We start from the raw sequence: 27,638 nt of genomic DNA, 5'->3' as shown, positions 1-27,638 counted from the left end.
TCTTTTTGTTGATCTTTTTGTTCATGCGTCTGCGTTTCACCACAGGGGTGGTACTGTGTCTCCCCTTCATCCGTTTGCTGCGCTTCAACACAGGAGTATTGTCTTCAGTGCAAAGTGTAAGAGCACGCTTTAGTTGTTTTGTCACGGCTTCACCACTGCTCGCTGGATCTCTGTTCGTACCACTGTCTGATGGAGGGGTCTCTACAGCTACCACAGGAGGAGTTGTACTGCTGTTTGATGGAGGGATCTCTACCACGTGAGGAGTGTCTGATGATGGAGGGGTCTCTACCAAAGGAGGAGTTGTACTGCTGTTTGATGGAGGGGTCTCTACAACATGAGGAGTGTCTGATGATGGAGGGGTCTCTCTTTCCACACTGGTTTCCTTTGGAGGAGTCTGACTCTCCCCGCCCCAAAGGCCACTGGAGTCCTTGTCAACTTCCTCTATAGCTGAACACACCTCTTCTCCATGTACAGCTATAAAAAGGACACAAAATTGTATGATTATAATTATGTGCATGCTGCATATACTATCTATTAAAGGTATGCCCTGATAAATTATAATTTTAGCATGAATATTGATGAATGTTATAATTATTATAATTACATATACCTGCTTCCAACTTTTCGAGAAAAGACTCGTCAAAGGTGGACTGGTAGATCTGCGAGCACTTCTTTTGCTTAGCATGCATGGATGCTAGCTAGATGGCATCGTGGTCCTGTCAGTTGTTTTGTTTAGGAACCATTGGGGATTGACAGTGTTCAAAGGGAAGTTGGCAATTCTCTTCTGAAAGTCTTGCACAGTGATTGAGATCTGTTTGTCACTAAATGCAGCACAGAGCTCCCGTACAATTACTTCACTACTCGACTACTTCACTACCTCACTCACTACTTCACTACTTCACTATACCCAACTACTTCACTACCCAACTACCTAGCTACTGCACTATCCAACTACTTCACTACCCAACTACCTAGCTACTGCACTACCCAACTACTTCACTACTTCACTACCCAACTACTTCACTACCCAACTATCCGACTACTTCACTACCCAACTACTTGACTACTTCACTACCCAACTACTTGACTACCCAACTACCCAACTACTTGACTAACCCGACTACTTGACTACCCAACTACTTGACTACCCAACTACTTTACTACCCATGCAACTACCTAGCTACTGCACTACTTCACTATACCTAACTACTCGACTACTTGACTACCCAACTACCTATAGCTACTCCACTACCCAACTATATAGCTACTCGACTATACCAACTGAACTACCTGGCTACTACCCAACTAAGTCTTAAATGCTCAAACTACTCAGTTGGCTATATACAATACATAGACACTCAGCATATACATATATACGTGACTGCCCATCCTAGATATATACTTTTTTTTACATGTGACCACAACTAGAGTCTACTCAGTTCTTTCCTCATTCACTGAAAATCGGCTGTCTTTGTTGACTACAACATTACTGGCTACCAATGGTAGTCAAAAGCTTGTCATTTAACAATCGTGCCATATCTATGGTAATCGACTGCTTGCGCATGCGCTAACCATTATAGCTGGCATTGAGAAGAACCTTCATCAAGAACAAGGTACGTGTGTATAATGTGTAGTTATGCAGTGCAATGAGTCCACTGTGTACTATTGAATGTACAGTACAAAGAATGGGAACCTAGTATGCTCACTAGTCTGTATGTACATGCACTTGTATACAAGGTATGCTTCAATGTATGCAGTTTAGGTGTGTACAGGGAAACGTGTGTCAATTGAGAACACTAGCTCACAATATTTGTACATGACATTGTACAGTACGTGTACCAGACCCTTCATCACACTACCAGTTTGAATGTGTCCATGTGTTGTTTATCCTGGCTACAGAACACTGACTCAGGACGAGGAGGACTTTAATAAGTTCCTGGAGAGTGCCAAAGCTCAGCAGCTCTCACTCTCCACAAAAGGTATCACTTTTAACTGACTCTTACGATCATTCTAGTATTCATAATGTAAGTACGTACATATTCCGTAGTCTTGCGAGCAGACTCCTAGAGGGAACGTCTGGTAACTATTGCAGCAATTCCATAGCACTGAGGAATGTAGTCACGTGCAAGATATTTGTTAATTACCGTATATGCTTGATCAGGAGCCGCGGCTACTAAATGTTTCATTTTGCTGGAAGAGGAGGCTACAATTCAAGAGAGGCCACTGTTCAAGAGCGGCGTTTATTAGCTCCAGATAATTTAGTTTGTCATCTAAAGTTGTTTTCACCTGCATAAACTTGAACTCTGCCATGAAAAAGTCTTTGTGAAGCACTAACAAGCTGCTACTTGTAGCTACGTACATGTAGCTAGCTGCTAGTAATAATTTTTTGGCCCATGTGCAGAAATGCTAGTTCACTGAGGCTACTATTTGAGAGCGGCTACTAAATGTTTCATTTTGCTAGCAAGGGAGGCTACTATTTGAGTGCGGCCTTTATACAAGAGCGGCCTCTGATCGAGCATATACGGTAACGTGGAATTTAATAGCATATTAAATGGAGGCCGCAATGACGTCACTCATCTCAACGCATGTGCACTAAAGTTGAAGCCTCGTGGCAGTCTCAGAACTATTAGCAGTCACTTTGTGAGCATATCAGACGTCCATCATTCATTCCCCTCCTCATTCCCACCCCTTGTACTTATAATTATGCTTAGTTCTTTTAGTTCATTCCCCTCCTCATTCCCACCCCTTGTACTTATAATTATGCTTAGTTCTTTTAGTTCTTTTTGTATCTCCAGTGTCGGTCAGTTTGCACCCTGTCCGGCACTGTGACAAGAGCATATCATGTGCATGGGCACCAGATTGAGTAATAGGTTACTGTGGTAAAATACCATTTTAAAAAAATAAGATCTGGCTAAAATATAACCCCCGAAAGGCTGAGGGGTTAATCCCCTAGGCGGGGATGCCCATTCAGATGAACAATGCTCTTGAACCCCAACCAATATCATTATGCTATTGGTTTGCATATAATATTATTAGCAAGTAATTCTGCATAACGATATACTCGTAGAATTATACCCGATACTGCGACACAAGTTGTTAACAAATTCACATGTAGACAAATATTTTCATATGCAGCTAGCTAGCTCTTGCTTGGTCTGAGCTCCTTGTAACCAAGTTCCCTCGCAACCAGGTATAGTTCAACACTAAAATTAGCCTTTGCTAGAGTAATAATCCTTCTTTTCACGTTCATTTTATGCTATAATAGGAAAATATACGGGGTGTTACCCGCCCACTATGACGTGGACAAATCTGATTGGCACTGCCAACATTCTGGCAGTGGTCCACGGAATTGCTGCAATAGTTACCAGACGTTCCCTCCCTCCCACGTCTGCTCGCGAGACTACATATTCCGTACCAGTACATGTGTTGTGTGTGGTGTCCCTTTTGCCTACTTAATCTTGTCACTCTATAGGGGTTTTATGTTATAGTTAGAACATGGGCATGAGGTATCTATGTGTTATAGTGTCCCAAAACTTTAGCCCGAGGGATGAGGGACACTATAACCATAGATACCGAATGCACATGTTAATTCTAACTGATTTAGATCCCAAAACCTATTGGCTACTAGAAATGCACTAGCTTAGCAACAGTCAACCTATATAAACAGCCTTCCTAGCAACTGCATCATTATTTTTTTGAAAACTAATATCTGAAGAGTTGGCATCTCTGTGTCTCTACTAAATCTGTGGTCTCTATTCAAGTCAACCCTGTTCCTCCATCTCAGTTTGATGGACAAAATTATAGTCCTATATATAGCTCCACCCACAAAAAGGAAACATCCAGCTGCAAACAAGCCCAGCACACTTCCCAAGAAACGAGCGGCTCTCACAAAGCGAAAGGAAGACACCTATAAGCTATAATTTGCAGCAAACAAGCGGCTCCTATACTACTCTTAAACAAAGCGAAAGGAACTTTAGGAAGAAGCCAAAGCTGGAATCCCAGCACTTCCATACATCCAGCTCCTCCCCCATGCAGCCTTGCAGCAAAAAAGCACAGCACAATGCCCAAAAAACGAGCGTCTCCTACTGCTTTCGAACAAAGCCAAAAAAAGAAACTAGAGCTTCTCTCTTTCATTCTAGTTCTGTTATTATATTACTAGACAAAGCATCTAGCTAGCTACAATAATTTTTATGTTATTACATGTGTATCTTCTTGTAAATCACAATACAATGTACAATATTGTAGTTTGTAGCCCAGAGCAATCTGTAGTACCGGTACTATAGCTCATAGTTCCCTGCTAAATACACTCAAGTGGGATCTAAAAATTATAGAGTACAGCTACTGTTTTACTGTTTCACTGGAAGTATAATTATATAGTGCAATAAAGTACGTGTCTATGATTCTACTAAAACTCTTTTCTCAAAAGTTTCAGCCTATAGTCTAGTTTTATTTTATTACTCACGTTACTTGCTTAGCCAGATCATACATACTATTGTACACTTCTTACAAGACCTCAACTAAGGACCTGAACTTGTTATGAACCTGAACTTGTTATAAGACTGTTAAATATTATTTTGTCTGTTTTTGTACTATTTTCTGCCAATGTAATTATGTATGTACCACTTCATGTCATCATAATAATATATGCGATAAAATTCTGTTGCAACTTAATTTCTCAACATGATAAAAGAATATCAATATCGTTATAAACTCATCGCACAAATATAAAGAGAAGCAATTAACAAAATAATTAACTAATTAGCACTTATAGAGAAGAAATCAACAGTTTGTAAACCGTTTTGTCTGCATGTCTACATGCCACTTCATATTAACTACGATGAAATTCTGTTGCAACTTAACAAATAGAAAAGCTTTCTCACAGATAAAAAATATCAAGATCATTAACACTACAAAGAGAAACACTAACTAATCATTATTTTATAGAGAAGAAATCCACGGTTTGAGTAATAACATTAGTATGTGAATTTGTCTGTCCTCCGGCTACAATGACCTCTCCACTAGGAAGTACTGAGCATGTGCAGCAATATCGTGCAGTAGGCAGGTCTCCCACTTTCACCCACCTCCTGGTGTCAGGCTGGTAGAGGTGGATCAATGAACTTAGGTTGGCTCTGTCGTCCGCTCCACCAACGGCTAATAGTGACTTCCCAATACTGAGAGGAGCTGACCACACGAGTGGTACTTCCTGTAAGGTCTGCCAGAGAGTGGATGTGTCCTGGTGGGAAGGGGCTTTTGCAATTAGTTCATCGAGGTCGACGTGATGCACTGTTGTGGTTGCACTCCCATTGTGATCGTACCCTCCCATTAGGTAGAGGGTGTTTCCTATGAGAGTTGATTTCAGTTCTGATCGTGGGTTAGGTAGTGACTGAGCAATGCACCATCTTCTTGATGCCACATCCAACACCTCCACAGAGGAGAGGGCATGTCCTTCATCATCACGCCCACCAGCTACAATGATGTGGTTGTTGAAGGAGACAGCTGTTGAGGAAGAACGAGCAATGTTCATAGGTGGGTACGGGTGAATCCATTCCCCTGACTCAAACACTGCAAGCTCATCGGTGCGTTTCTTGTTTTTTGGATCAATTCCTCCTCCCACCAGCACTAGTCGATTAGCGAGTGATGTCATAGCGAACCAGTAGGCAATGTACTCTGGTAGTTCGGTCCATTGATCTTGCTCGAGCTTCATCACTGTACAGCTATTACGATCATCGCCTGCATCACCTCCACCAACATACACCGTGTCACCGATAACAACACTCTGTACCGAGTAGCCCATCTTGATTGGCATGTCTTTTCCTTTTCTCCATTCCAGAGTGAGTGGAGGTCTCAACTCTCTGGGAGGGGGACCCTGAATAATGAATGAGTGTAATTAGGATAGTGTCTACTAACAAGCAAGTGTTACTTGTAGCATTAATTGCATGCACACTAAATCACTTTCTCTCATTAGCTTAAGAGGCCAAGCCCACCAGTCTAATAGAATGTACAGTACGATTATAAGAGATCAAAGCTTCTACTTAAGCTCTGCAATAATATAATGGTGCATTTTGTCTCACCTGTCTCTGCTGTTGAATGATGACGCCTCTCCTGACCAGCTCAGGATCTTTGTGCCTAATCTGTTCACTGTGTGCCTGTACAGAGGAACGTTGGTGGAAATCTTTGAATTAAAACACAGACGTGAATATCATTAGTGGAAATTCTACAACAGAACGAGAACAAGCAACAATTTCTGCTAAAGGAAGTACATAATTATAGGCACACTCAAACGGATGTGTAGTTACGGCTTAACACATGAGACAGCATCCATGCATGTTAAGGTACAATACTATTGTTGCTGTGGGAATCTCATTATCACACTACATGTACGCACCTTCTTGACTAGTTGAGGGTCCTTTGCCTCCCTCTTTGTTGCCTCCACTGGGTCTGAGCCTCTTGTCAGGTCAGCATCTAAAGTAAAAGAAAATCGATACCAACATTATGATTTTTTCGTTAGGGTTAGGAAAACGTAAAACACACTGACTCACAGATGTCCCTGGCAGATGGTCTCCTCCTCATGTTTTCTTGCAAACAACTGTCGATAAGCTTCCTCAACCTGTGTGTGTGAGGGATCTGGGCAACATGGAATGATCGATCTTCCACAGATTTGATCGTCTTCAGCTTGCAAACAATCTGCATCATAATCGCCCCAAGAGAGAACACATCCAAGCTATTATCGTAATTATCCTTGTCCAATCGAATAGCCTCAGGAGGTAGATACCCCATACGGTGACCAATGGCTGTGAGGGTGTGGCTAAGCTCTGAGGGATCGTATAGCCGTGACATGCCAAAGTCGGATATCTTTGCGACAGGCACTGGTCGTGCAAGCTTCAGTAAGACGTTATCACCACAGAGGTCACGATGGATAATCTGCTTGCTGTGAATGTAGGCCATACCACAAGCTATGTCTTTGGAAAGGCTAATTTCACATTCGCTAGTGAGGGACTCTTCATCAAGGCTAGAAAAATAGGATCTCAGACTGCAATTCATCAGCTCAACAACAAGGATTGTACTTCCTGATTTGGGGTGCTTGGCAGTCGACAAAAACTGAACAACGTTTGGGTGCTGGAATGACTTGAGAAAATCACTTTCACGATCAATTGCATCGCTAGCTTCTTCGTTTTTGCCGACTGGAATACTTGCCTGCATCTCCATAGCATCGTGAAGCAGCACTTTGACTGCACATATCTCGCCCCTGTAACTGCCTTTGAAGACTGCTCCAAATGCACCTTTACCGAGAGGTTCGTCTAGGAAAACAGTCAAATCATCGTTGATCTTCTGGCGGTTTTGGTCAACTGTAGAATATTGTGTGCATGAGGGTTGAAATGTCTAATCATGTAATAATGTGCCATTGGTACTTACCCTGTAATTTAGGATTGCTTGCACTAGGATGATCTTTCTCGATGGTCTTGGCTATGTGAACTTCACCCACGATAGGACTTGACAAAGCTTTGACAACATCTTCCCAGCAATCTCTCCCAATGCTGTCGATGGTATCAGAGGGTATGTCAAGAATAAGCAAGATGTTTCGCCACTTAATTCGAGCATCAAACGTGACGAGGTACAATCTCTTTAGATCTGCTATTGTGAGATAGTCAGACATCTTCTCTGTAAAAGATAAGTACGAATGTATAGAGCCAAAAACTGCATCTAAATCATGTACATTGTAATCACTAAATCAGTGCTGTCTGCACTACTCACTGATTAAATCCAGAGACTTTATTCAGATCACAGCAAGTAGAAAAACAATACATGTACCGAGATATACGCCCCCTTTTCTGTATGGATATTTGAATCAGCAAATCACGTTTTGAAGTACAGTAGAACCTCGATTATCCCGCTTGGCAGTTTTCTTGTTATCAGATCAGAAAATGGGCGTGTCTCTCAAACGCGCATGTGCGTTGCAGCTGTTACCATGGATACTTTTTTTTTTTTTTTTTTTTTTCTTCTAATTATAATACTTATTGCAAGTGAGAAGATAAAAGACAAAAGACAAAACAAAAAAACAAACCAAGAAAAAACAACAAAAACATGTGACATAATTAATTTTTATAAAGTTCCTGGGTGAAAACACATGTTTCAGACCGATAGCACCCGGCCTTCTTGAGTTGCTAGGTCAATAGTGCCAGTGTCTAAGGCCTTCCATGGTGTGGTGGTGGTGAATGACTTCCTAGAGCCTCTGATGCACATAATCTCTGATCTTAAAGTGAGGGAGAAATTTAGCCTACATCTCATCCAATTCAGAGTTGTGCTGTATGTTTTGTCCTGTTTCTCTGCCAGCATTGAAGCTAGTTTCTTGTAGACAATATCTGCAGCCGGACCCATACCTCCAGCAGCAGAGAAAACCAAAGGCGTAAACGATCCATGTTCGACTTCTCTTACACGCTGTTCATATGCTCTCTTCTTCTCCATCTCGTTTCTTCTGTAGCTCTGGGCCATGGTGGAGCGGCGATAGGTAGGTGCGTACGGGTTGAAGACCCTGACATCAAAAAATGCACTCTGTCTATCGTTGCTCCAGAAGCTCTGGGCCACAACATCAAGGCGAGCCCCATCCTCCCGGTTGGTTGTCCTAAGTTGGAACTGCTCTTCCGTCACAGGCTGTAAGGTTGGTTCAATACCCACATCTGGACATACTTCGCTCATAAGATTTGCTGTGATGTTGCGTATTTCATTATGTCTTATTGTTGGAAATCCTCCCCTAGAGCAGCTGAGTGCATGCTCTACTGTGAAGTGAAGTCCACAGACACAGTGAGAGGGTAGGTTCTGAGGCCGCCAGCCGTACCTGAGGCAAAGAGCATCTCTGAAGGCTCCCTTGTGTAGCATGAAACCATGCTCTGCAATAGGCAGCGCTGTTATCCAGCTTGAGGTACCTTTCTCTGACCATATTCCAACCATTTTTTTCAAATTGTTTGGTAGTTCTTCATTTAGCTCACTTGCTGTCCTGGCTTCCATCTGTCGGCGGAATTTTTTGGCATTGTTCCTCAGTCTGGCTTGCTCTTGCTTCATTGTAGGTTCATATATATCGGATTGGTCAAGTATCAGGCTGACTAGTGGTGCTGAGATTGACATGCTCATCGTGAACTGACCAGGGCTTGTTTCACACGGGTTTGCTATACCAAGTCCCCCATGGCGGGCTGGGAGTGCCATTATCTGTCTTTCCAGATCACCAAAGGCATTCTGTCCAGTCAATTTTGGCAAAAAGACTGTCCTTATTGTTTCTTCTAGTGGCTTAAGGAGGTTAGCAATGCCTGGGGTGGTTCGAGCCAAATATGTCCATTTACTAGCGAAACCATGTGTGAAAGCAGCGAAAGCACTGTGAGGTTGGGTGGTGGCTATTGAAGAGAGGCTTTTCAGTTCTTCTACCCAGGTGTCAACCTTCTGTTGGACGTAAGTATCCAGGAAGGACTGCTTTCCGATTGCTGAGCCTAGGTATCTCTGGCCTCCCTCAGATATACCGACTTCCGTGTTTCCAAACATTTCATTTGCTTTAATTTGGCATCCATTTTTCACCACAAGCCACGTTTTGGATGCATTTGGATAATATCCATAGTCTGGGCCGATGTTGTTAAGAGTATCCCACCATTTTCTTAGGCTGTGGAGGTCACCAGATGCTGAGGCATCATCTGCAAACCATACTTGTTTGGTGTGTTCCTTACTTAGCTTATTGATAATAGGGTTGGTGGCTATGGCGTACATTGCCATTGCCAGTGGGTCTCCTTGGGTCGTGCCCTCTTGTGATAGTAATGTTTCTCCACCAATAAACAAATTAATATCTTCTCTGTAGGTATTGATAAGGACTTTGGATAGTGGCGGGCAGAGTTTATGAATATTTCTGAGGGCAGTTTGTCTGTTGAGGGAGTTGAAAGCATTTGTCGCATCCACCATAAGGATGGCTTCAGTTTCTGAGTCTTCAAGGACCTGCCTCATCGCATGGACTGCTGCTTCACAGCCCGAGCGATGGCCAGCACACACCTGCAGGGGTCCGGCAGCTTGCTGGATGTCCTCATTTAGCACTCTTGCTATGGCTCTGTTGATGATTCTTTTAGAGACTTCCCCAATGCCAATTGGCCTCACACCCGGGCATTTGTCTAGAGCAATGAGGCGACATGCAACAAAAGCAGTCAAACCGGATGGGTCTACTAAAGTAGTACAGATTCTTCTGGCTGTGGCCGCCAGTGCTTCACATAGGTCGTTTGATGCACCTTTAAAAGAGGTACACAGCCGTTTCCACGAAGCAGCATCAAGGCCCGAGGGTCCTGCTGCACCGTCCATTCTCAGAACAGTGTCCCGAATCAAAGGGCCGTTTATTTCCTCAAAAACAATCGGGTGTGGGTCTTCTACAGTGTAGTCTTGTTCCGTGATAGAGGTGATCTTGGGGGGCTGTTTTTGTGGGTGTTTTTCCACAAGTACATCTCGAACTGTCTTTGTGCTGTTAGGGTCATTCGGGCTTGCTGGATTTTCCAGATTGAGTAAGCCTGTGCTGCCTGTGTTTGTGATAAGCCTCATCGCTGCACGTACTTTGCCCTCACTCATTAGCTTGACAAACTTTTTTGCCATTCTATCTTCTTGGTCTTGGTTTTGCTGAGGGGGCTGGTTTCTGTGGAGCTGTTTTTGAATAGATCTACCCTCATATAGCAAGTTGACAAGCTGTCCTTCAGACCAGAGTTTTAGTCGACGTTCAAGGTGTGAGGCATGTTCTTTCGCTTTAGACTTTGAGCTGGGTTTCTGGAGCAGTAATGCTGGCATAGTCATTGCAGCTTTCAAAGCAACACCTTCAAGTGCTGAGCCCTCTGCATAAGCCCTAAACAGGCGGGTCAGCTCACGGACAAAGGATTTTCCTGGTTTTCCTGATGGTACTTTGAAGAGGTTTCTCCTCCAGTGGACAGCTTCATCATAAATTCTATTTAGATCACCCTTGAAATTCTGGCTATCTTCACATCCCCACACAAAATTTGGTTCTGAGATGGGTGTATAGCAAGGTAGTGGCTCTACTTCATGTTGACTGACATTTTGGGAGTCAGTTGCTGTTGAGGTGGGTTGGGTCGGGTCTTGCTCAGGCTCCGAATCGGAGGTATCTGGAGCAGTTAGATCCTCATCTGTCGGAGTAGTACTTGGTGTTTGATCATGAGCGGTAGTGGTGGTAGACTCATCTGTCGGAGTAGTACTTGGTGTTTGATCATGAGCAGTAGTGGTGGTAGTAGGGGTGATACCAGTAGGGTGTGCAGCATTCTGGCAAGAGCCTAGGCGGCTCGGGAGGCAATTTAGGCAACTTTTTTTTGCCTTTACACAGGCACAATTTCCACATCGCCCAGTTCTGTTACACCTACAGCAGTTCACCATATCACTTCACTAGAATCTAGTACGTTGCTTCAGAATTAGTATGAGCTCCTTCAGTTAGTCAGTCAATTTTTTGCTATAGTAAGTGCTGTTCACTCTTTTGAGTGGCCAAAATAAAATAAATAATAAATAAAATAAATAAAATAAAAATAAATAAAATAAAAATTTGAAAGGAAAATCGTCCTCTTTAGATTCACCCACTCAACTCACTCTCTGTATACAGTCAATCACAATCTCTCTCAGCTCTCTCAGCACTCACAGCACACCCAGTCTCTCTCAGTTCAATAATAACAGTACCTCTCAAAATAAAAAAAGTCAAAATAAAAAAAAGTCAAAATAAAAATTCAGGGTCGATTCAGTAAGTAGTCTCTCACAGTCTCACAGCCTCTCACAGCACACCCAATCTCTCTCAGTTCAGTACCTCTCAGAATTGCCTCTCAGAATCTCTCTCAGTTCAGTCAGTCAGTCTTGGCTTTACCGTCGAATACCAGCCGGTTCTCATTGTAAGCGTGAGACATGATGCCTGCTTATCTTCTGCGCATGCGCAGACAACCATGCGGCACTGCTGTTTATCAATAAAGTGGGTGGATCAAGGCGTGGTTTATCTATTCGATTATCCGGCGTATTCACTTATCCGGCCTGCTTCTGGAACCAAGGTGTCCGGATAATCGAGGTTCTACTGTAAGGCTAGCCTCGGTCCCAGGCCGATTTTTTTTTAATAGAACGAAGTTGAAAAATACGGCCTGGTATTGATTGTATCTGGGCGTGGCAGGAACAGGAAACAAAAGCAGAGATTATTCTTTACATTTTGTTTCCTGCTTTTTTTCTGTAATACTAAAGGTGTACGTAGAGGCATTTTACTCCCGTAAAAGTTACAGTAATTTAGCTCCGTGTCATGTTCTCAATTTATAGCTAGCTAGCTATGGCATGCAACGCGTTGTCTTGTTTGAAGCAAGATGGCCTCACTCTCATGGCAGAACAGGCCCAGGCTCTCAAGCTCCTGTTTGAGGGAAAGGACGTGTTTATCTGGTTCCCAACGGGGTATGGCAAGTCTCTCTGCTATATCAGTTGCTACCCTTTTTAATGGACTACAAGCTAGGTAGGACCAAGGCTCCTCCTGTTGACAAAAGTGTTGTTCTTGTTAATTGTCTCTTCCCTTGTATCTCTCATCATGAGACTCACGATTGACCAGATCAGGAGTCTAAACAATAGAGGTGTTTCTGCTGCCATCCTCAGTAGCAATAAAGGAATTGACAAAGATTTGGTTGCCACTGCCAAAGAAGTGTCTTCTGGGAAGTATTTCCTGCTGTATACTGCCCCAGAGGCTGTTGTTGAAGACCACTGTTGGAGGATTCATTTTTTGTTGTACCACAAGTCAATGTATTAAAAAACCACGCCCAGATCACGCCCAAATACAATCAATACCAGGCCTAGTAGGCGACCTAGCGTTCAATTGGAGACAGATCGGCCTGGGGTCAAGGCTACTGTAAGGCTAGCCTCCTTCTCAGCTCAAGGCTCCATCCCAGGCCGATCCGTCTCTAATTGAACGCTAGGTCGCCTCCTCGAGGCGACCTAGCGTTCAATTAGAGACGGATCGGCCTGGGATCGAGGCTATAGTTAGTCATGCACCTCGGTCATGAAGGCATAGATGGGCGTGCCCGTCCCCTTTTTGTAGGCAGGCCACGCCCATCTAGTCAAGCATGACACTGAGATTACAATAAGATTACGGAAAATGAGGTCAAAGGTGGGATTTCAGAGATTTCAAGATTTCGGGATTTCATGAGATTTTATGAGATTTCAAAAGATTTCAAAAGTAGGTGTACAAGATTTCACAGAGTGTCGGACCCCTCGTAGATAGTATAGTATGTTTGAAGATGCCAAGATCAAGCTTCAAAAACAAGGCTAGATGAACATCTCATAGCTAGCTAGGTACTAGCAGTCGAACAGCAACTGGAATAAATGCGAGAAGTTTATTTTCCAGGAAGTGGGAGTGTCCGGAAGCAAATAGCTGGTGCCATTGTGTGAGTAGCTGCCTGTAGTTAGAGCTGTGTAGCATAGACCCAGACCACTGTTAGAAGCTGTTCAAAGCTCAGAAGGTAAGTACAGAAGTTGGTTTTGTAGTATATGTTTGAAATTAGGCGTATACTTCAAGTTGAAGCAAGTTTTGTTGAGTAATGTAGCCAAAATTGCCATTCCTGTAAACATGATTTTGGGCTTTTACATGGAGTAGCTAGTCTGTTACGGGTGGGACACAACTTCTAACTATATAAGTCTGTTCCAATGTTATTAAGCTAAGTGTATGCAGAGTTTTGTAAGTGTATTCTCTTTGCAACAATTTGTCAGTTGACTTTTGTAGATGGCACTACATGTGAATATATCATAAATAGTGTGTAAACAATACAAAGAGCATAGTTAAAACACTATCTATGGTTAAATGTTCAGTCATGTTTGCATATCTATCAATTCGTCTTTTACTCCAGGCCATTGATGACTTTTGTCTCTATATTCTCCTTGTCACTGTCACTGGTCTTCACTGTCTGAGTCCAATTCAATTTCCGGCTCTTTCGTTTCAGCAATCTCTCTGCAAATGGACCAGAAGTACACCCTGGTCCACAGCCACAGTAATAATGGCTGTATCCCACTGCTGCTAACATTTAAAAACTCGCTGTTACGTGGCAAATAACGGTGAGATTAATTAACCTGTTGCTCGTTAATGTTGGATGTTCAGGAATAATTTATGAGTAACATTACAGGTTTATTTCACTTGCTAGGTATACTAAATAAGCTGGGTAGGTTAGCTGAGCTTCTCTACAGTGGGGTAAGCATATACAGTGGTCTGTTTAGGCAATTCCTGATTAAAAAATATTTGACCTGTAATAATAGCATATTTTTCGTACCACAGAATACAAGTACGACTGATTTGGACGATGCTTAGAATGTATTGAGGAGGACATCTGTTGGATGTAATACACAAAATGTGGCTTATTGTGTGCTCACATCTCTCCAACTAGTACTATTTTGTGGTTTTTTATACAGCATTTTCAACGATGCATTTCTCGACTCTCAATGGATCGACACGAAAAACAATTACATATAAATGTTCAACAATCCTATAAGATAGCACTGAACATGTTCAAATTCATCTTATATACTTTTGCAACAATTTGTCAGTTCAGTTTGCTGTGGCATGTAAATTTGTCTAAATTTGTTTGTGTTGAAGTTTCTAAGCCACGTGACTGCTTTGTGGCTATATTTAGTTCCTGCCATGTGTAATCGATTGGTGCAGGAAGCAGGAAACAAACTGCAAAGGGAAGAGGGTTATAAAAAAAATGCTACTTTTGCGCAAGCAATTGCGAATAGCTCATTAATATATTCATGAGAAAATAAAACTCCACGTAGGAGCATGCGCTGGAACCATTGCGGTTTGACTGCTAGTATCCTTGATGGGTTTGATTTCTCTCTCTTGACACTAAATAGTTTAATCAACCACGTGGGTGACCATAGTACAAAAGGTTAATTGATAAATTACAAAGAGTTTTACTAACAAATTTACTATTGAATCCACCCACGCGCAAACAGTGGTTACCAGGCCCTCTAGTGAGAGGTGCTGGGATAGAGGCTACTTGCAGACTACTTCAAGCCTAGTTTTTAGTGTCTATCAGTTTAAAACGTTATTTTTCAGGGGGGGTCAAATTTACTTTCACCAATTTTGCTCAGAAGCAGAAATACAAGTCTCAAAGCCCGCTATGCAGTGACCTAGAGAACAAACCGCTCCTGCTATCGAGGCTAGTGCAAGAGCAATACTTTTGATTGTATCTCTGCTTCTGAGCCAAATTGGCGAAAATAAAATTTGACCCCCCCTGAAAAATAACGTTTTAAACTGATAGACACTAAAAACTAGGCTTGAAGTAGTCTGCAAGAGAAGTTTGGATAAATCCAATTAGTGACCTTAATTAGCTAAGGTCAAGTGGTTCCAGCCTCCTCTGATCCTGACGTAGGTTTGAAACCTCGTTAGGGACGGTCGGGCTTATGGCAAGCGGTTTGTAACATAAAGAAATGATGGCGTTATGACGTTTGAATGTTATAACATGACGTACGTGACCTTATAACGTGGCATACAGCATGACGTACGTGACCTTATAACGTGGCGTACGTAACCTTATAGCATGACGTACGTGACCTTATAACCTTTTCATATGCGCATGCGCATAAGCAACCTTGCTGCCTTAGCTTTCATAACAAGCTAGCTAGCTAGAATGGCTGAGCAGGATGAATTGTTTGGAGCATGGAGTCAATACTTTATTGATGTCAGTAGATTCCTAGAGAACACAGAACATCAACATGAATAGCGAATCGAGAATTTTGTGACTATGTTTTGTCAAGACTAGAAGTTTGTCTGAGTACTTGCATGCAACTATCTGATCAAATGCTGCAAGGGGGTTCTGAAGTTGGAGAAGAAGATGAGCTAGTAATCAATCGAATTTGGTTCATCTACTAGAGTGCCTGAGAAGTGTACACAGACAGTGGGTGCAATATGAAGAGATGTTGGATGTAGAAACCAGCAAATTCCAGTATCAAGCTGCTAGAAGAATCTTGGGAAGAGGAAGACCTAAGTTTGAAATTGAAAAGGAACAACTAGTGTACCTATCATCACTAAATTTTAACTGGACTGAAATTGCGGCCCTGCTGGGTGTGTCTTGTATGACCATATATAATTAAGTTTTTGACTGATAAACATAAGTAATACATGTTTTACTAGTGTATACAGAAGACGAGTTGAGTTTGAATTGCTGGATGACTCTGCAACAACTTTATCAAATGATGAGCTCAACAGAATTGTCAAGGAAATTCATTCAGAATCCCCGACGTTAAGAGTCATTATGATGGTATGTGGAAGGCTGAGAAGAATGGGATTAATGTCAAGGGATAGAGTCCGATGTTCTCTAAGGTCATCTGACCCATTAAGTGCAGCTTCAAGATTGATGGGTGGTCTTAGTCGACGACAGCCTTACTCAGTTGCTGGTCCAAACTCCCTCTGGCATATTGGTGGGTATAATTATTATTTGTACAAGTTTTTGTAAATGCATATTGAAAACTGGAACCATATACATGTAGATATAATTATAGGAAAAATAGGAAAGAGGGATTATCTTGTCCCCCGCAATAACTTTAAGGCCTTACAGGCCTTCTTTAAGTCTCCCAAAAGCTTGATGTTGATTGTTGGAAAATAGCTAAAGGTATCCATGTAAAGCAGCCCTCCAAATATGGGACATGCACGGCCCTCCATAATATGCAATTTTGTAACCTCTAAAAGTACTGTATAGCAGGTTATTTCGGGTTATTTAGTCAGCAGGGTGTCATTTACAGGACTTTGAAGTAGCGAGTGGAAATAAGGGGGGTCTAAAAGTCACCATAATTATTTCAACACCCTGTTTAATAATTAATAACAGAGACATGACTGGTGTTCATTCGAAGGTCGATCTAGGATAAATTCTAGTGGGTTTTGAGATTGCCTTTCCATATTCCTGAATGCAGATGTTTAGGGGGGGAGCGGGAGGAAGTCCATTCGTGGATCTTATTTTCTGCTTGCACTGCAGGTAAAGGTAGTCAAGGTCGCTGGGTAAAATATTCGTGGTCCGGCTATACTGTAGCGACTGCTGTGTTAACAATATTTTTGTATGTCACATTCTAAATAGAGGTCAAACTATATAGCCTCTATAGAGAAACAACGATCAAATATGCAACACCAAGACTTCAACATAATTTTTCAACCTCCAAAATTAGGCTTTAAAAGTGTCACCTTAGATCGAATAAATATACGGTATCATCCTTTTGATATTCGTCAAAATCTGCCCTTGTATAAAGCCCACACTCAAATAGTAGTAGCCTCTAAAATTAATCCCCATCTTCAGTGCGATAAAAGCCGCTCTCAAATAGTAGCCTCAATAAACTTTAACCGTAATCACCTCTGAGTCATATTGATACTGGTATCTACAGTAGCTGCTAGCTAAGTAGCAGCTTTTTAGTGTAGACTTTCACATGGTAGACTTTGAGTTTGTGCAGGTGAAAAGAACTTACCTGCTAAACCACTTCCTGTTGAACTGGTATGCTACTTATCAAAGAGTTGTCCCAGCGTAGAACTAACCACAAATTACATAATGCGTGGATGGATGCCAAACATTTAGCCGCGACAAGCAGCCATAGATGTGTTTGTAATTGAGTCTGCATGGTAACATTAATAAATAAGCGCGAGTATTAATTTGTGACTTGTGTATTCTTATCAAAGAAGAGTTATTCCGTGCGTGAGATTCTTTACGCACGGTTAAAAGTAGCCCTTTCCAAAGGCAAAAAAGGAAGCGGTCTCATTTTACTGGAGCGTTAGTAGACGTAAATGAACACCTTTCTGGTCTCTCGAATTCTAATTGCTAGCAAAATATCGTATATAGCTGCAGCCTCTGATCAAGTAGTACGAGTAACAAGCAATGGCAAGGCTTCTAATTGGCCCTTGCCTGTGTTTGTTATGAGTGTTCTTAATCCCTTATACGAGTAACCTAATCGTTTATGATGCCGTTCTCAGCAATTTTAATAATATTTTTAGCCGCAGCTGTTGTTTGAATCCTGTGCAATTACTGATCCGTATGTGATACGCTTTTAATTACCCTGGGCAGCCCCGTAAACCCAAACCAGTTAGACCATTATTATGCCTCGGTGCGCATGCGCAAGCGAGGTATACGTTTGTGTGTCTATGTGTGTGTAGACTGCAATCAAGTGCAAGTAAGAGTTTCTATAGGCTTCTATAGTCATGTTTACTTGGATTTTAATTCGTGGATTTGCAAAATAATGCTTCGTTCTCGAGTTACGCCTAGTTTTGCTTACTTGGAATGCCATTGCAGTCTTTTCAGAAGCCGGGCACGTAGCCAAACTTATTTACCGAGTGTTGCTACTCTACTTAGTAGTTAGCTCTGCACTAGAATGCTAGCTATTGGTAGCTGCATTACAAGAGTGAGAAGAGAGCTGCAAGGCTCTGCTGATGCAGCCATTAATTTTAGACTTGAACTTTTGGCATCGATTGTTTTATTGTTTAAATAATCATGGTCAATCATTACCCACTCTAAGTTTGCATGCAGCAAAATCAAAAATGTTTATCATGTGTATAAAAGCTATTAGTAGCTTTATGTTATGTAGCTTTGGCATCTCCATCGAGGCGTCAGCACCTGCGGTGCTTTCATTATAGTATTGACTAATTTTCATCACATTAAAATTAATTATGGTTGAATTATCTTGTTTCAGATTCACATCATAAGCTTATTAGATGGAGAATCGTCACTCGTGGCTGCATTGACGGCTGCAGTAGGCTGGTGACTTTCTTGAAGTGTTGTGGCAATAATAAATCGTCAACCGTGTACGAATTATTTTTGTGTGCAGTTCAAAAGCATCAGCTGCCATCTCGTATAATTATAAGAATGGACCAAGGTGGGGAAAATGTATTGGTCGCACGTCACATGTTAGGACATGATATGAGGAGTGTGATTGTAGGAGCCTCGGTCCATAATCAACGCATAGAGCGACTATATGGAGGGACATGCACCGCTGTGACTATTCTCTTTTACAAGCTGTTTTACTTTATGGAACAAGTGGATCTATTAGACTGTTTGAATGAGACGCATCTGTATTCCCTTCATTATGTGTTCATTCCACGTATTAATCAGGCACTTGCACTGTTCATTGGTGGATGGAACCATCACTCAATCCAAACTGCACACCGTAAGTCTCCACACCAGTTGTTTACAACAGGGGCACTACTTTTGCAGCACGACTCGCAGCTTTGGATTTTTTTGAGAATGTGGAGGAAGAATATGGAATTGATATGGAAGGCCCCATCCCGTCTCAGGGACGTTCTATAGTTGTGCCTGAGGTGCCAATAAGGCTAAGTTCAGAGAATTTTGCTCTCCTACAGCAAGCTGTTAATCCGTTAGCACCTTCTGATGAGTTTGGCATTGATTTGTATGAACAAGTTTTGCAGTTTATGTCAACGATTACGGTATAAAACATGACCATGATGACTCAATTTTGATGTTATTCTTACATAATTATTATTTTGATGCATGCCATTGTGATGCTCAGTAAACAAAGCTCATAATTATCAACATGAAAAATGATTAATGAGAGTATGCATGCAGTACATAGCTATAAGCCAAAACAATACTACCTATATAATGAAAGGGAGTTATTGTTAGAATTGACGATAATCATATAATTATTATGAACATCCATGAAGGTGATTGATTGAAATGAAGGATGACACTGAGAGTAAGCTAAGTATAGCACAGCAAAAACACATATGTTATATGGGATGCATCATCGTATTTTAGTGTTAAAATGACAGAAATTTATGTCATTTCTACATTAAAATAATTTCAAATGATGCATTTTATTTGAGATGTTTTATGTTATTATAACATAATTATCTGTTTTTACTGTGTATATAGCCAAAACAATTATGACGTGATCAGCACAAATAATTAAACTTAAGAAGTTCAAGGTCCATTCAGGGAATAGTAACATAATGATAATGACGATACTTAATTAAGAAGTTCATGGTCCATTCAGAAAGAAGTTACAAACAGTTCATTACCCATGCAACAAAGGTCATTGTCGTTGAGGATTGCCATCCACTTTCCGTGAAATTCGCTATAATTGGCATACGAGATTGGTAGCTTTAGCAAAGCATCACATGTGTTGTGCGCACAGGGCCTCCTGGCCCACTCAGACGATTGAATTGTACGATGATACTGCTGACAGACAATACACTGCTCCCAGTTGTGAAGTGAAGAAATCGCTGAAGCAGATTAGTCGACATATTGCCAATCAATATCTACAAGATAGCCACCAACACGCTCCTCAGCAGGATTCACCAACACGGGCAGTTTGATAATGCCAAACTTTCTTTGGTGAGACCGTATATAAGCATCCTATAAATGGAGCACATGCATGTACACCTTCAACAGATTGCACTGATAATAGGCACTTTTATTACATTTATGAGCTAGAATAATAGGGAGGTTTTGAAATACGTACAGGTCAATATACGAGTCATAATTATAGTATAAACATATTTTGTAGGCCCGGAAGTACTGCATGGTAGGTAATATTATCTCCTATATATTGTAGAATTAATAGATAGAGGTCATATGCATAAATTATGGCCATTATTAGTTTGTGTTACTTGTGCAACGACATGGGGCCTATATGCCGTGTTTTGGAGGCAATTATAATATAGGCTGTTAACTTGAGCATAAAAGAATAGCTAGCATGCATATTACAGTTCAATATACATGTACCAAAAATGAATTTTTTACGAGCATTGTATATAGTGGGTATACATAAACTTCGCACGATGACTGTTTAATAAAAAGGTTTTCGCAGATTTAATTTTCGCAGAATAGCGCAGCCTTTCTGCAGCATACATGCATGCATGCGTTAATCTTGCATATAAATGTTCGCGGTACATGCTTATATAATCAGCAAATTTAATCAGTTTATTAAATAATCAATTCTCAACAATAACGCAAAACCTATAGTACTGGTAAGTGTACCCGATATCCTTGCATACTGCATGCTATATAGGCGGGGAAAATATCTTTCAATGAAGTAAAACATGTAGTAATATCATGCATGTTACAACAATAATAACAATTAACACACCACCAGGGATAGGTGTACAAGTGTATAAACTATTACAAGTATATAGTGTAAAGATAAAAATTAATAGTTTAGTATTCGTGAGGAATAGTAAGTCCAACTTATAGTCAATGGCAGCAGATAGAGTTAATGATCATTGATGTTTCTTCCTGCGTGTTAAAGGAGATGCGGCCAATACAATTGTGTAGCTATAGATTAGACTCATGCATAAAAAAACTATTTTTGCATGCAATGTATGCGTGTGCATGTTCAAGACATGGCAAGGTACATTCCAAATTTAATCTACATCTGAATTGTCGTAGCTTTATATTATAGCTAGCCTCGATCCCAGGCCGAGTTTTCGCTTTTATAACGTTTAGGTGAACAACTATAGGCCTGCACTAGTTGTCTGCGCATGCATGCGCCAGTCATTCAAGTAGATTAAAAATTAGACTAATGGATATTTTTGTTCACATTTATATTCGTGTACTATCGTACTAGCAGTCAGTATCCCGTTTATCATTAATCGATTGGAATGGCTCTTAATTATTTAGAAAACATTATTCTGAAGACAGAAGAACAAGTGAGGAGGCTACAAATCTTGACAATTAAAGCTCGTCAAGGTCAGATTTGTTGTGTGGTTCTATCATATCAAGTCATTTTTGTTTGGAAAGATCTAGATCCATCATTGGTATAATTATCTTATGGTGGATGAAGTGAAGAGTGCATGTGAGCTAGAGGACTTGGTGGTGCCATCATCAGGGGGATTGACAATGACCTGTTTAATACGACACATTTAATTTACATCGCATGTACACATATATTATTATAGAATGTCTATACTTCTCTGCACAAGAGCAATGATAATATCCAGCTATCCCAACAGTGCTCCTCTTTTCTACTAAGGGAGGAGACTGGATAGTGTGAGGTAAGGTTGAAACCCTCTTTTTGTCTTTGGTAATCTTTCCTATACTCACAGGACTGGAGTGTATATGTATACCTGTTCATTCGAGTGTTGTTTCTGGCAGCTCAGAGCCATGAAGAGAATCTACCTTTCTCAAACATAAATTATGAGTTACAAATAGAGGTCTAGAATATCAGAGAGGTCCAGCAGCCTGCTAAACCTTCATAATTTGAGGCATTCAATCATCATCCATGAAGTTACATGCCCTAGCTGGGTCACTATAATCATGCTGCAGCACAACTGCATGGCAACTCTCCTTGTGAAGCAGCTCTCTATAATGTGTATACTATATGTACCATACGGGTGGAAAATTTTCAATATTTAGAACATTTCGCGGGTAGTAGGGTGTTGTGGCACCTATCTTGCATGCGCATATGAAGCCTTCCACGGGTTCTAATTTTCGTGTTCTGCATGCAGCCACCCACAAAAAACGCGAAATTAAAAAACACCTCGAAATTTTCCACCGGCATACGGTATCTGTGAATTTTCTATAATACAATGTATTATTGGTTAATTAGCCGACACAAATACAATGAAAATTTTAAGCATGCGCTGACAACTATATAGGACCATAGTTAGTTCTGAGACACCAGTGACAAATTAAATCTTATTTCAGAAAACACATGCATGGCATTATAGCCTCGATCCCAGGCCGAGTTTTCGCTTTTATAACAGTTAGGCGAACAACAAGGCTAGCATGGCATAAACACAAAAATCACGTGAGGATAAAATATACATAATAATAATTTATAAGATTTATAAGTAAATAGGTTCAATGAGTTTAGAGTTCAGTTACTATATACAGTTTATTATTCCAGAGTGAACATTAATTTTATGAGCTAAAAATATATAACATTGCAGTCTTACCATGGCATTAGCCTCGATCCCAGGCCGAGTTTTCGCTTTTATAACAGTTAGGCAAACAACGAGGCTAGCATGGCATAAACACAAAAATCACGTGAGGATAAAATATACATAATAATAATTTATAAGATTTATAAGTAAATAGGTTCAACGAGTTTAGAGTTCAGTTACTATATACAGTTTATTATTCCAGAGTGAACATTAATTTTATGAGCTAAAAATATAGCATAACATTGCAGTCTTACCAGGATTTCTATATATAGCGGCTTTAGTAGTTGCCGATTATTATTATCCTTGTGTATATATATAATTGCATTAAACGACAGATTATCGTTTCTTGTTGGTAGTGTCCTATACACCAATTGCAACAGTATCATAATATCTGACAAACCACTTTAAAGAAACTCAGGTACTCAGATTTGCTTTGCTTTCTTTCTCTATCTTTATTACCTGGAATTCTTAAGAACCGTTAGTTCTAACACTTCCATTCATATTGGATACTTGTTGCATATTGGATAAGGAGTGAAGGCTATTGAGGGTGCATATGCATGGTATTGTAGCAGCTATAAGGTGAATCAACAAATCTTAGACCTGGTATACATAATTGCTGATGGATCAGTGGACCAAAGTGGCCAACTTCAATTTAGAATCTGGTGCGTATATGAAATTAGGTTCTGCTGCCATGGCTATGAGCTTTTACACAGTGCATGCGCAGTGGACCAAAATGGCCAAGTTAAATTTAGGACTGCCATCACAGAATCTGGTGCTATCAGCTCGTGTATGCATAGCTATCACTGGACCATGCAAAGTGAAGTGAGCTCTGACAGTCTGTGCATGAGGTTCCATTCAGCAAGCTTTTTTTAGGTGATCAATGCAGTTATACCAGGAACAGCTAATATAATTCTAGCTTCCTGTAAAAGGTATAAATAAATTATAGCAGATTAAATATAATTATTGTATCTATAGACCAATCGTTACTGCATGAGCTGGACTTGATCGAAGCATAATTATAATTATATATAAGCGTACAGATCTTAACACAACAATTTACCTATAGTGACCATGTCCACTCTATATCAGGCAAGCTGCTATTTCAGAAAATAGCCAAGGCTTAAAAACTCACGCTGGATACAGCATTATTATTATAAATGGCCGCACATGCACTACCATGCATCTCAACAGCTTAATTCAATCATAGATTGAAGAGTTATAGGGATAGGAAACGGTTGGTATCTCGAGTAACATCTGCGCTATATACGCTGCAGTTTAATCGAGGCCACCACAACAATATCTATTTCTACACCCATGCAGTGCATAATAAACTACAAGTAACTGTGCTTAGTCCGTGCAACTCACTTATATTTCAAGGTCTATACCTATTGTAGTAGTCATAACCAGCACGCTTACACGTTACATGTTCCAATAGCTCTAAAACAGCCTTGGGAACATATATAACTTTATTGGAAAGTCTCTTTTTACTGGGTGTGGTCAGTCATTAGCAAGTACTACATGTGGCTCATGGACTAGGCGTGTTATAAGTTGCTGAAAGAGATGATTTCTCGGGGAAACACAGCTTTGGGAGTTACCCGGCAAAAATGTGCTTAATAGCCTCATTCATAGGGAGTAACGCGGATAATTTTCGAGGCTCCACTGCAGATTCAATGTAAAATCATCACGTGCACCACTCCGCTTCCTATCCCTCTAACTCTTCAATCTATGATTCAATCAACTCAAAAACCTGAATGGAAAACACAACGATAAAACACACTTTATTAATTTGCACACACACATGCATGCAATACCATGCACATACATTGTTAATCCAGCCACACTTAGACAGTGGAGCTTGGCAAGAATAGCGAGGTAGCCACATTTCAGAAAATAGCCGCGGCTAAAACGACCCTACCTCGAATCTAATGACTGCATGATTTTGCGGTGCAAAGATAATGCTCTTGTCTGCCAAACTACACCCAAAACGTCACATCCGGCCGTAATAAAAATAAAAACGTATATATCACATATAGTTAGGGGCAGCCAGAACTGGCAGGTATACATTTCAAGGCAAGTGTGTGGTATAAACAACTATAGCTAGCAATCCGTGCCAAACCAAATGGCGGGTATATTGAGGTGGCCGTACTTCAGAGAGCCAGAATAGCGAGAGTCGATGATACTGTACACACATAATATACTTTATACCCACCTCATGATAGTGTTCTCCTCTGTGGATCATTCAGATCACCACAGTCTTGTGTAGTCAGAGAGGGAGCCGATTTTAGAGGCTCTGCCTTCAGTTGAGAAAGCTACTGTAAAAGGTTTCTTCACAGGGCACTTGCATTTCCTCCACAAGGAGATTAATAACCAGCCAAATAGCACATTCACCAATGCTAGTATATACATCAGTGTTGTGATGATTGAGGGGAAAAATAAACTGCACTGCACTTGTGAAGAGTTGAGAGTAAGGCTTCCACTGTCTGTTTGTACATCAACCCTTATGATTTAAAGTTGAGCCGCTTACACCTTTTGCATCATCACAACACCATGACATCAGGAAAGAGAGTTAACAGTCTCTGATATAGAGGGACATCCAGCCACCATGTATAACTGCAGTAGCACTCGTGCTCCAAGGAGGTCCACATACCTTTTTTTTTTTTTTTTTTTTTTTTTTTTTTTTTTTTTTTTTTTAGCCTTTATGGCGAAACGAGTAGTTAAGTTATAGTTATAACACGGGCACGAGGGATGTATGGAATATATTGCACTGAAGCACGAGGGCGCCAGCCCCGAGGGCTGAGTGCAATAATATGCCATGCAGCCCGAGTGCACGTGTTATAACTAGTTTATATCCCGAGGGCATAGCAACATAACACTGTCCTAGTAACACAATATAAACAGCACAAAAAAAGACAGAGACAACTCTAGACACAGCTCCATCTCTTCTCTCTTCTAGACGCCAGTATCTGCAGCGTATAAGATTGGCATGACCGACGAATGGCTTGACACAAAATTGTTGGAGTTTTAACTGAAATCTGCAAAACAGCCCCACCCCACTTCTGGTGCTGCAAAACAGCCCCGCCCCACTTACTGCTGCAAAGAAACAGCCCCACCCCACTACTCAGTGAATACTAGCTGCTGGTCTACGCTCGGCCTCATAACCAAGCCAAGAAAGCTCGCTTCTACACTGCTGCAAAACAGCTCATGCCCCCAGCAAAAAGAGCCACTTCTAGTGCTACGGTGAAGCAGAATTGACATGCATCACGATGTCGAGGACTAGGTCGATCTAGGAACACAGAATCTTCCACAAAATAAATCTTGGACAATTTTAAAACCTGCACGGTTGCAAGAAGAAACTCCAGCAGTGCTGAACATTCATTCCTGCATGGCTGGACATACTTTGATACTTGTTATTTCTCATGCGTATTAATTTAATTTTAATTTAATTGTCTGTCTAATTGCCAGAGGGGCGTTTTGCGGTCAGTGCAATATGACTTTGCGGTCAGTGCAATATGACTTTCAGCAGTGCAATATGCTTCATATTGCACTTGGCAACAACGTAGCAACGGGATATAAGGTAAGTACAAACGGGTAGACAGATATAAATCGAAATCTAAGTAAGGTAAAGATATGAAGAACAAACATATAGTAAGTTTAGGTATGCCCATCAAGCACAGGTGATAGAGTTGGTGACCTGTGAATGAGCATGGAAGCATTCCCTCGCCAAAGGGCTATGCTGACTCTCCCAAAGAGGTGTTTAATGGTGACTGAGTCTCGGTCCGCGCCTGAGCGGAGACAAATTGACCGGCCGATATCACGGATGGTTGAGATGAAGTCCTCTGCTAAGCCTCCCAGGGTTTCGGCCACAAGGGGAATGCATGTCATACCCACAGACCTGCAGCTGGGGAGATTGGAAGCCAGCTTACGCTGGACCCCCACTTGGAGAGCGTGGCCCTGGGTCCTTGCAGCCTCAGACAGTGTGAGAGACTGGAGAGGAGAAATGACATGGACGTCAAGAGCCGCTGGACGACCATTGATCCAGTTGGGGAGGAGGACGTCTGCAGGGCGAGAAGCCGAGTCAGGAACAAGCCCTGTAGTTTCTCTTGAGGGGCCCAGAGCAGCAGACTGAGCCGCTTTAAAAACAACGTCACGGACGGCGTTGTGACGGCTGATACGGTCACTGTTGCCTCCACATCCCACCTGGTGGTCACCAAGGGAGTCAGCAACACCATGACACTCAGGGCAGGTGAACTGGTCATTGTGCAGCGGGACCCCTAGCCAGTAACACAGGCAAGAGCGAAACTCCCTATCTTGGAGGTGAAGCCCGAGTGAGGGAGAAGGGATTACGTTCAGCCAGTCGTGAGCGTGAGGGAGACCAGTGGAGAGGGCCAGTGCTCGTGACCTAGTGGTGGGGGCCGAGGCTAACAGGCTCTTCATAACGGATTCATCAATAGCAGCAGAGAGGGCTCCCTGTCTGAGGGGAATGTCGATGTCGTTCAGAGTCTGCCAGTCAGGACGAGCAGAGGAGGAGGCAATGGCTGACACTGTTTCATCTAAGAAGATCGAAGGGGGAGGAGGGCGACCTAGGAGTCCTTCAACCAAGGGTGCCATACCTTTTCCACTTTGCGCATGCGCGGTTCCTTGCACATCCTACATTACGTGACGTGCTTTACAGCATGACGTGAGGGCCGTAAGGCCCTCACGTCATGCTGTAAAGCATGTCAACGTCATAATAATACTTATGTTACAAACC

The 27,638-nt window shown here is 41.5% G+C and overlaps 2 protein-coding genes and 2 long non-coding RNA genes across 4 annotated transcripts; 2 read left to right on the top strand and 2 right to left on the bottom strand.

Annotated features, from left to right (window-relative positions):
• Window positions 1-4,667: 4,667 nt before the first annotated feature.
• On the bottom strand, window positions 4,668-7,848 carry LOC135352247 (uncharacterized). Its single transcript, XM_064551429.1, has 6 exons — window positions 7,753-7,848; window positions 7,414-7,659; window positions 6,540-7,346; window positions 6,386-6,462; window positions 6,072-6,146; window positions 4,668-5,866 (listed from the first exon to the last, which is right to left on the bottom strand). Exons 2-6 carry the CDS (start codon window positions 7,652-7,654, stop codon window positions 4,934-4,936), a joined length of 2,133 nt encoding a protein of 710 aa, XP_064407499.1. The 5' UTR covers window positions 7,655-7,659; window positions 7,753-7,848; the 3' UTR covers window positions 4,668-4,933.
• Window positions 7,849-8,104: 256 nt separating this feature from the next.
• LOC135352231 (uncharacterized) lies at window positions 8,105-11,493 on the bottom strand. The gene has a single exon (XM_064551394.1). It carries the CDS (start codon window positions 11,389-11,391, stop codon window positions 8,131-8,133), a length of 3,261 nt encoding a protein of 1,086 aa, XP_064407464.1. The 5' UTR covers window positions 11,392-11,493; the 3' UTR covers window positions 8,105-8,130.
• A 1,638-nt stretch (window positions 11,494-13,131) lies between these two features.
• Window positions 13,132-14,524, top strand: LOC135352274 (uncharacterized). Its single transcript, XR_010399702.1, has 3 exons — window positions 13,132-13,484; window positions 13,869-14,073; window positions 14,291-14,524. It is a non-coding gene; the product is annotated as an uncharacterized LOC135352274 (long non-coding RNA).
• A 920-nt stretch (window positions 14,525-15,444) lies between these two features.
• On the top strand, window positions 15,445-22,585 carry LOC135352295 (uncharacterized). The gene is made up of 5 exons (XR_010399730.1): window positions 15,445-16,434; window positions 18,679-20,339; window positions 21,624-21,692; window positions 21,956-21,997; window positions 22,049-22,585. It is a non-coding gene; the product is annotated as an uncharacterized LOC135352295 (long non-coding RNA).
• Window positions 22,586-27,638: the final 5,053 nt, after the last annotated feature.

This window comes from Halichondria panicea, chromosome 1 (genome assembly GCF_963675165.1).
Source record: "Halichondria panicea chromosome 1, odHalPani1.1, whole genome shotgun sequence".
NCBI lineage: Eukaryota > Metazoa > Porifera > Demospongiae > Suberitida > Halichondriidae > Halichondria > Halichondria panicea.
This window is presented reverse-complemented; position numbering and strand designations above follow the sequence as displayed.

Coding starts and splice junctions, on each gene's coding strand:
- LOC135352247 (XM_064551429.1), bottom strand. CDS start 7,654: ATGTCTGACTATCTCACAATAGCAGATCTAAAGAGATTGTACCTCGTC. Junction 7,347..7,413: donor AAGCAATCCTAAATTACAGG/GTAAGTACCAAT, acceptor AATATTCTACAG/TTGACCAAAACCGCCAGAAG. Junction 6,463..6,539: donor ACCATCTGCCAGGGACATCT/GTGAGTCAGTGT, acceptor CTTTTACTTTAG/ATGCTGACCTGACAAGAGGC.
- LOC135352231 (XM_064551394.1), bottom strand. CDS start 11,391: ATGGTGAACTGCTGTAGGTGTAACAGAACTGGGCGATGTGGAAATTGT.